The sequence below is a fragment of the Coregonus clupeaformis genome, chromosome 15 (assembly GCF_020615455.1).
Source record: "Coregonus clupeaformis isolate EN_2021a chromosome 15, ASM2061545v1, whole genome shotgun sequence".
Taxonomy (NCBI): domain Eukaryota; kingdom Metazoa; phylum Chordata; class Actinopteri; order Salmoniformes; family Salmonidae; genus Coregonus; species Coregonus clupeaformis.
Window position 1 is genome coordinate 46,522,420 of NC_059206.1, and position 10,083 is coordinate 46,532,502.

The following is a 10,083-nucleotide window of genomic DNA, read 5'->3' on the forward strand; positions in this document are numbered from 1 at the left end:
AAAGCACATGATAGTCTTGTACTATAATGGATTCCAGTGACCTGTATCTTACCCAAACAAAACACTTGAATATTTGATCAAATGTTTCCAGTTTGATTTAGACAGAGGTACAGGCAGACTAGTATGTAACTGGAGAGTCTCATTATGAGACTTATGAGAGAGACTGACCTCCAAGCCAGACCTCCAACTGGGACTGTGAACGACAGAGTCTGACGGATCGGCCCTTACATTGTAATAATCCAGCGGGGCATTAACCTGTAGTTATGTCCTGGGCAGCCAGGCGTTTGGTTTGAGAGGGAGTGCCTCAGGACAGGAGGGCAGAGAGAGAGCATGGTGTGTGGGAGGCAGCAAAACAGACTGCTTTCATTCACTCAAGCGTTTCCACTTCTTCCCCCTCACACCTCTTCTTCCCCCTCACACCTAGGTAATATTTCAGACTCTCCTGAGCTGCTCTCTCCCAGTCCCACCTGCTAGGTTAGTGGAGGATATGCCTGGCGTGTCATACTCCTTAGAAGATGATGGCCTGTCTCTCTGATTCTTCCTTTCCCAACTGACGAAAGCTCATTGGTTCAGCTGCAGAGATTAGAGAGGCGCTGGCCTGTAATATGAAAGTGTGTTGAGGACAGCTGTACTTCAATATAGCCTATGTCTCAGGTTTATGAGTGCGTGTTACACACTGACTGGGTTTGATCTAAAGAGGGAAAGAGACAAGTCAGATTAATGTTTGCATCATTACCTTATAAAGCAGTGGCAGATGTATCCACCAACTATCTCCTACGGTTTTTACTACATCTTTAATGGCATCATAAATTGACCTTCATGTCCCTCCCTCTCCATAGGAAACCAATAACTTGCCTGAATGGACCAACAGCAAGAAGCCCATAGACAAGGAGGAGGCTCTGAGGGCCTACCATGGACTCTGTGAGTCTAAGAAGTAAGTGTGTGTTTCTTTACCTTATATTGGAAGTACAGTCATGGAATACACACTGGGTTTTTTCGTGTCATATACCCACTGGTGCACAGAATGTTTTTCAATGTAAATATCACATTTATACTTATGGATTGACAGAGTGAAATGGAAATGAGGAAAGTGTCACTCTGGTGGTTCAGCTTTCATTCCATGTGACTACATACAATTGTTGCCAGTGCTACTATTGTTTTGTCCAACTAGAAATTGCCTAGAGATATTCACTACTGTACTTCTATGTCCAGCGCTTAGTCCAACAGACACAGTTTATAGCTACAGTATGCTCAAGGTGACAGACAAACCAAAAAGCCCCCCCTCACGCGAAGCACTCGAGGTGAAGCAGTTTCAGCACTGCCTTCACCCAATCCTTATACATCCATATAACCAGTGACGAAAACCCAGAAAACAGAACTAATGCACCTCGGATCTCCCGCATCACATTCAGTCCTGGAAGTTTCTCTCAGTCTACACACAGAATCTGCCCACAGGAGATTACTCTCAGGGTAACATTGGGTCACCTTTCTAATCTAAACTGTCCCCATCACTCTGATGTATGATAACATATTCATGGCAAACTGCCCGGCTTTTGATTGCACCCTATTGAAATTGACACAGTGGTATCCTTCCTGATCCATCTACCTTCATGGCCCTCTGTCTCATCATCATTAACAGAACCCTCTGTCAGTCAGTGAGTGACGGGACTTAGATGGGACTCAGATTGCCAGGGAGGAAATACATTTGTGTTGCTCATGATGAGCCACTCGAAGCACACAGATTCATCTCGATCCAAAGCAATCTTCCATTGACCCGTGATCTATTCCTGTCCTTTTATATATTTTGTTCTCTGTGTCCCGGCCCGGTTTGAGAGACCTAGCCTAAATGCCAGGCTGATTTAAACACCTCTGTTGTGTCTGCAGAGCAGAACCTTTTAACCTGGAGGGATTTCTCAGACATCCTCATTATGGCAGAATGACCCTGCAGATAGATGGCAGTAATGAGAGGCAGATGCCGATATGATGACACCTTCTCACCCTGATCGGGTTTTAAAAGGGTAAACATCCCCATAACGCTAGGTGCAAATGGAAGCTTTTGCCTAAAGAGAGGTCCTTCACTGTGTTTTAGTGGCGTTGGTAGTGTCTGTCTATGTCTGTTGTGTGAGAGCTTTTTCCTATGTCAGCTATAAGATTTGAACTGCAAAATCTCTGGTTCCTCTTGAGGTTTCTGCTCAACCTCTCTGTGGTGCTAACTCCTCTTGCTCTGTTCTGTTTTCTCCTGTCACTCCTTTCTTCTTGCCATCTCTCTCTTTTCCTCTCCGTCTCTATCGCTCTATCTCGATCTCTCCTGGCTTGCCGCCAGCAGCAAAGCTTCAGACTGGGGTTATTTGAATGAAGATGGCGAGCTGGGCCTGGCATACCAGGGTTTAAAGCAAGTGGCCAGGTTGTCTTCTTCTGCTTTCCATCTCTACTTACTGCTTTCCTGCTTTATCCTCTCCCCCGTTCCTTTGCCTCTGGTAAAACTGCACTTCATTGTCAATATTCAATGGGACAGAAAAGGGCACAAACTGTGGGGGTTAAGATGTGAGTTAATGAGCTATGAAACCATACTTAACACAGTAAGTCTCCACACTATGGTACCAGAATGCTACAAGTTAGATGTTTGGGAAGGTTCAGTCAGCTTTAGGCTTATTGTAACCATCCCTTCTTTCCTTCTCCCTGTCTCCCCCTCTCCTCCTTTCTCCCAGGCTGTTGGAGGCCCAGCTTCAGTCTCAGGCCAGGAAACACGAGGATGAGCTGGAGGCGCTCCACACCCAGATTGAGCTGCTAAAGGACGACATAGAGAAGAAGCAAGAGATGCTAAACCACACCATGTCTCTGTCTCCTGAGGCCCAGGTGGAGTACAGCATCCAGCAGGAGATCACCCGCCTCACCAATGACAACCTGGTGAGAACACTGCAACCAGGGTGCTGATCTAGGACTCACAACCATATTATTATGATCTAAAAGGCTAAACGGAGACTCTTTGTGAATACAGGCCCATGGGCACCTGTTGGAATGGAACAGCCCAGAGCTCTGAAAGTTAAAGTGTTGAGTTGATCATCTTGAATGTTTTTGCTACTATAGGACTTAAAAGAGCTTGTGGAGAAACTGGAGAAGAATGAGAGGAAGCTGAAGAAGCAGCTGAGGATCTACATGAAGAAAGTACAGGAGCTGGAAGGTGAGTGAGCCGGAGCTCCTTATAAATTCTGTAGGCTATTTATTTATTGGTCTCACTAAGCTGTAATGTAGGCCAAATGGACATACTGTATGATGGTTAATATGATGGTTGTTGCAGTATCAGTAACCACTTTGTCCTCTGCCCTGTCAAGTGTCTGTGACTGCAGCAGCATCCCAGTCCACCACGGCCAAACCAGAGCTGACCCGTCAGGTGACTGTCCAGCGCAGAGAGAAGGACTTTGAGGGCATGCTGGAGTACTACAAGGAGGACGAGACCCTGCTGGTCAAAACGCTCATCACTGGTACGACGTGGCAGCAGAAAGTCAGCTCATCACATACACTATGACTGCATCACAAGTACAAACACCTATCAAGTCCAGAGCGTATCACAATCTTCTGAAATCCACATGACGACTACAATGATTACTGAAATAGTGGAGGAACTTGTACCAGCACATGACTCTCTGTTATAGAAATTGAATGTTATTGTAATAACTATGATATTGTAATGCAATGTTATTGTAATAACTGTTATTGTAACGTTATTGTAATAGCGATGTTATTGTGACCTTATATGTGCTGTTTGGTGTTTCCAGACATGAAGCCCCAGGCTGTATCAGCCACAGTACCCTGTCTACCTGCCTACATCCTCTTCATGTGCATCCGCCATGCGGACTACATCAACGATGACCAGAAGGTCCACTCTCTGCTCACCTCCACCATCAACGCCATTAAGAAGGTCCTCAAGGTATAGATACAGAGTTTTATTCCCCACATATAGATAGAGACTTCACTCACATGCTTTAATGCAGTGCACAATCTTTGGAAGTAAGTTGCGAGGAAAGCTTGGTCAGAATACAGTACAGCGATTCTGGTATTTAACATACATTTTGCAATACCTCTGCAGAAAAACAATGATGACTTTGAGATGACCTCCTTCTGGCTGGCCAACACGAGTCGTCTGCTGCACTGTCTCAAGCAGTACAGTGGAGATGAGGTGAGACTTACTTTGATCTATCAGAGAGATCATTGTGCTCATTATAAACTGTGAAGAGTTGCTAGAAAGGGATGTTCAGTACTTTAGCTTGTTGAAATAAGAGGTAGATTGTCTGACATTTATACAATCTGATTACTCCTTGATTCTTCTCCATGCACAGTGCATTTTAAAGATGTACATACTTTTAAATACACTTGCTGTAACCTACTCTACAAATTGTAGCTCACTCTACAAATTGTAGCTCTCTACAACTCTCATTCCTGTCTTGCTGTATTCCTAGTCGTTTATGACTCAGAACACGGCCAAACAGAATGAGCACTGCTTGAAGAACTTTGACCTGGCAGAGTACCGCCAGGTGCTGAGTGACCTCTCCATTCAGATCTACCAGCAGCTCATCAAGGTGGCAGAGCACGTCATGCAGCCCATGATCGGTGAGGCGCTGGGGAATCTAGGTGTCAAGAACTGTATGGTCCAGAAGTTAGGGACAATGGACTTAGAAATGTACCAACCGATTCTTCATTCTGGGTTGATTGTACCGCTGTTTTGACATTTGAAAAAATTACTTGCATGATATTTGACATTTATATATGTATTCCCTTATTCTACTGATTTTCCACAGCTCAATGTTATAGTTCAGTACTTAGATTTCCTAAAAGAAGAAAAGTTAATCAATTAAACCTATAGAAATGTATGAATGAATGAACAATGCATTAACAACGATCACCTTCCTTCAACTGGGTAGTGTCGGCCATGTTGGAGAGTGAGTCTATCCCCAGCCTCGCGGGAGTGAAGCCCATGGGTTACAGGAACCGCTCCTCCAGCATGGACAAGGACGAGGAGGGTCCAGGGAGCTACACCCTGGAGGCCCTGATCAGACAGCTGGGCCAGTTCCATGGGGTGATGGGCGAGCACGGGCTAGACCCAGAGATAGCAGGCCAGGTGGTCCGGCAGCTCTTCTACAGCATCAACGCTGTCACCCTCAACAACCTGTTGCTCAGGAAAGACGTCTGCTCCTGGAGCACTGGCATGCAGCTCAGGTATGTTTATATACAGTACCTGTCAAAAGTTTGAACACCCCTACTCTTTCAAGGGTTGTTCTTTATTTTTACTATTTTCTACATTGTAGAATAATAGTGAAGACATCAAAACTATGAAATAACACATATGGAATCATGTAGTAACCCAAAAAGTGTTAAACAAGACGGGATTCTTCAAATAGCCACCCTTTGCCTTGATGACAGCTTTGCACACTCTTGGTATTCTCTCAACCAGCTTCACCTGGAATGCTTTTCCAACAGTCTTGAAGGAGTTCCCACATATGCTGAGCACTTGTTGGCTGTTTTTCCTTCACTCTGCCGTCCGACTCATCCCAAACCATCTCAATTGGGTTGAGGTCGGGGGATTGTGGAGGCCAGGTCATCTGATGCAGCACTCCATCACTCTCCTTCTTGGTAAAATAGCCCTTACACAGCCTGGAGGTGTGTTGGATCATTGCCCTGTTGAAAAACAAATGATAGTCCCACTAAGCCCAAACCAGATGGGATGGCAAATCGCTGCAGAATGCTGTGGTAGCCATGCTGGTTAAGTGTGCCTTGAATTCTAAATAAATCACAGTGTCACCAGCAAAGCACCCCCACACCATAACACCTCCTCCTCCATGCTTTACGATGGGAACTACACATGCAGATATCATCCGTTCGCCCACACCGCGTCTCACAAAGACACAGAGGTTGGAACCAAAAATCTCCAATTTGGACTCCAGACCAAAGGACACATTTCCACCGGTCTAATGTCCATTGCTCGTGTTTCTTGGCCAAAGCAAGTCTCTTCTTCTTATTGGTGTCCTTCAGTAGTGGTTTCTTTGCAGCAATTCGACCATGAAGGCCTGATTCAAGCAGTCTCCTCTGAACAGTTGATGTTGAGATGTGTCTGTGACATGAACTCTGTGAAGCATTTATTTGGGCTGCAATTTCTGAGGCTGGTAACTCTAATGAACTTATCCTCTGCAGCAGAGGTAACTCTGGGTCTTCCATTCCTGTGGCAGTCCTCATGAGAGCCAGTTTCATCATAGAGCTTGATGGTTTTTGCGACTGCACTTGAAGAAATAATATGGACTTGGTCTTTTACCAAATAGGGCTATCTTCTGTATACCCCCCCCTACCTTGTCACAACACAACTGATTGGCTCAAACGCATTAAGAAGGAAAGAAATTCCACAAATTAACTTTTAAGGCGGCACACCTGTTAATTGAAATGAATTCCAGGTGACTACCTCATGAAGCTGATTGAGAGAATGCCAAGAGTGTGCAAAGCTGTCATCAAGGCAAAGGCTGGCTATTTGAAGAATCTCAAATATAAAATATATTTTGATTTGTTTAACACTTCTTTGGTTACTACATGATTCCATATGTGTTATTTCATAGTTTTGATGTCTTCACTATTATTCTACAATGTAGAAAATAGTAAAAATAAAGAAAAAACGTTGAATGAGTAGGTGTGTCCAAACTTTTGACTGAACCTTTTTACAGAACCATGCTGGGGATGTTATGTTACTAGGGATGTTATATTTTACTAGTGCCTGTTCTGTTTTTTTTAAAGACCTGACCAGGAAAAGGTCCTTAACTGTACATGCAGTATAGCTGAGAGGAGAGCAGCACTCAGTACTGTTAGAGAGAGAGAAAATAACTGTAGCTCATTACAGTAGCATAAGGGTTTGATGAAGACTCTTCACTGAAGAGGTGGGTCTATACTAAGTGTGTTTCACTGTGATTGGTCAGGTACAACATCAGTCAGATGGAGGAGTGGCTTCGGGGGAAGAACCTGCACCAGAGCGGGGCGGTGGTTAACTTGGAGCCCGTCATCCAGGCCGCCCAACTGCTTCAGGTCAAGAAGAAGACGTCCCAGGACGCCGAGGCCATCTGCTCACTGTGTACCGCTCTCACTATGCAACAGGTATACTTAAACACCTGTTACTGAAACCTGTTACACATCACCAATCCTTGAGCATCCAGCACACAGAACTCTCCTCACAACTCTGACTATGTCTCAAAGTTCACAGGAAGAGTGACATGTCTTGTCTTCATATATTAACCAGAGTCCTATTTGTCGTACAGATTGTGAAAATCCTCAACCTCTACACACCGCTCAACGAGTTTGAGGAAAGAGTCACTGTGTCCTTCATCAGAAACATCCAGGTAACAACTCTTCATCCGTTATAATGAGTGAAACTACTTCCAGTCAAATATAATCTATTTTCCGTGCCATTTATTCATGTTTTTTTTTGTCTCTTGTCCTCAGAATCGTCTGCAGGAGAGGAACGATGTCCCAATGCTCCTGGTGGACACCAAGCACACCTTCCCTGTCCTGTTCCCCTATACCCCCTCCGCCCTCAGCCTGGAGACCCTGCACATCCCTGCCAACCTCAGCCTAGACTTCCTCACTCGAGTCTGAGGCTTCAGCGAGGCCTACCACAGGCCTGGTTCTTAGCAAGGAGAAGCAGAGCCCAACAGAGCTCACTCTAACCTGGGTAGCTTTGTTGTTCTGCTAAACAGCAGAGGGCGCCAAGTCTACAGGACTCAATGGAAGGCAGAGAACCTTCCAGCTGACCAACAATGGATGCTGTCAAGCCTCTGTCTGTGTAAATCCAGCAGAATGTGTCAAGTCATTCTTTATAGCTGTCCACAACTGCTTCCTCTATTTGGCTTATTCTACAGTGGGCTATTGAGCTCTATTGAGATGCTGTGCTTAATCAGTTCTGTCCCATACAGTCACATTTATTTTTATTCACTGTAAGGAGTCTCTATGGTAAGCCCACTGTAAATTAATTCCTCTTACAGATTAATTGAATCTGTGTAAATGTGTGCTCTCACTTCCATTGACAAGGCATTGATTCCCAGTTAGCCACTCCGCCAAGCATTCAATGTGTCCTGTTTTTTTATTTTACAGTAGGCAGTGGTCTACCGTGTCTGGCTTCCTCATGATGAGTTAATTGTACATGTGCTTCAGCCTCACTCTTCTCTAGACCCTGTCAATGGACAGCAGATCAGACTCGGGAGCAGCACTGCATTGCAGTGGCTCTGTTTGTGACTCACACTCTACACACAGCACTGTGGCTCTGCTGCTCTCTATCCTTCCTATGCCTTGAGGAATCCTCAGTCTTCAGAGCACTTCTCTCACTGAGGCTCAAGTTTGACCTGGTATCTTATATAAGAGCTGTATCTCTTCTGTGTTCAGATCAGAGCACACAGTCACACCATATCCTATTACACTGCATGGTCCAGGAAGTCCGAAGCTCTCAACAAATCTCTCAACAGAGAGATGTGTTGTTGTTTTTACTCTGAATTCAATTCAAATGACCGCCATCTCATTGAAACAGTATAATCTCAGAATCAGGAGAAGTGAAGCCGAGCTTTATGTAACTGAGGCGTTAGTAAGTGGGATAGATCCATGTGTTAGTGAAGACTAGGGTTGAGTAGAGGGCGAGAGAGAGCACTGGGAATGGGACTGGAGAGTGTCCTGTGCAGAGTAAGGTAATAGCCATTCCAGCAGGACAGTCTTAGCCTGGTTTAAAATCTGTTTGTGCTGTCTTGCCAACTCCTGCATGGCATGACAATGACTGGCAGGAGTTGGCAAGACCGCACAAACAGATCTGGGGCCATGCTAGGTCTGCTGGAGGAGAGAGGGATTAACCCTTTACACTCGTGGGAATTGGCATATATGGTTAGGGCTAAATTGGAATGTTTCTTACAGAAGGCATATGAAAACATATGCATAAGCATGGTAGCAATGGAAAGGGAACACTTTGGAGATTATGGGGAAATGATCAGACCAAAGTTGAGGACACAACAGTTCACCTGACACAAGACTGAATCCAAACATTACACTGTTGATTTGATGTGCATTTTACATTTACTGTACATTTTGCCGCATTTGTTGATAACAATCTGAAAATACTCTGAATACAGTAACATAATATTCCCCGGGAAATTTGGGGCAGGTGCAACATAATATAAAAAAATGACAAGGGTTTGAGTGAGAGGACTAACTGGTGTCTCCAAGTGGCCACACACCTCCAAAGAGTGCACAGTTTCTAAGTAATTTCAATGCACTTGTATGACTCATAGAATAGTCTTCAACTATAAGGTGCTTTTTTGAGCTCTCCTAGCTGTAGTTGTTTTGTTTGGAACACAACCCTGCGTCCCCGCCATCACACAATTACTGTTGTTGTTTACCCAATCCAAAAACGGCCCATTATAAATCACAGTCTGGATCAGGTGGGCATCACTTGAAAGCTTGTTCTATTGCCAACATGACTAACTAAGTTATAAAATGAGATCTTATAGTGTTAAGCTTTCACAAGGCAATTCAGAGAAACAGATTTTGGTGCACATAGAAAGGAGTCATGAGTGCATCCAGGTGCGTGTTCAAAGCAAATGTTCAACACAATAGACAAACATAGGCTCATTCTGTTCAGAACAATCCAGGGTATGATGCCATGTCATCTTGTAACTGTATATCAAACATAGTAATCATAAACGTTGACAATGTATATGACATGAGTTTTAGAATATGGAAATGTGAAGTGCACATTTGGACTCATGGGTGTTTGGCTTGCTTGTATGACATCAAAGCAGTATTTATTATAATTCTCAACATCTCATCTTTTAAAATACATTGAGTCCTCTTCAAATACAGTATTTCCCTCACTCAGACAACAAAACATTTGCTAAAGTTCCCAAATTACCTGGGGGGACGGGGGCAACTTCTTGTCGCGCGAGGTGCTCAAGTTCAGAACAACTGTCAGTCAAAACCCATACAGCGCTGTGAAGCGCAGAGCCAGAACTCTGATGTAATGTATAGCATGTTACTGTACAGCCACTGCATTCCAATTTAGGCGCTTATCAGTGC

General features: G+C 44.3%; 1 protein-coding gene across 2 annotated transcripts in view; it reads left to right on the forward strand.

Moving 5' to 3' along the window:
- The window catches only part of myo5b (myosin VB), a 90,574-nt gene extending 81,754 nt beyond the window's left edge, over positions 1–8,820 (forward strand). Inside the window, exons 29-40 of one of the 2 annotated variants that reach the window (XM_041897826.2) lie at positions 840–934; positions 2,327–2,404; positions 2,709–2,907; positions 3,088–3,181; positions 3,333–3,482; positions 3,777–3,928; positions 4,088–4,177; positions 4,458–4,608; positions 4,920–5,214; positions 6,954–7,128; positions 7,290–7,370; positions 7,474–8,820. In XM_041897826.2, the coding sequence (XP_041753760.2) occupies positions 840–934; positions 2,327–2,404; positions 2,709–2,907; positions 3,088–3,181; positions 3,333–3,482; positions 3,777–3,928; positions 4,088–4,177; positions 4,458–4,608; positions 4,920–5,214; positions 6,954–7,128; positions 7,290–7,370; positions 7,474–7,626 (1,713 nt within the window). In that variant the 3' untranslated portion in view covers positions 7,627–8,820. The remainder of the gene's footprint in view (positions 1–839; positions 935–2,326; positions 2,405–2,708; positions 2,908–3,087; positions 3,182–3,332; positions 3,483–3,776; positions 3,929–4,087; positions 4,178–4,457; positions 4,609–4,919; positions 5,215–6,953; positions 7,129–7,289; positions 7,371–7,473) is intronic. The other variant, XM_041897825.2, reaches the window with a different exon arrangement.
- Positions 8,821–10,083: the final 1,263 nt, after the last annotated feature.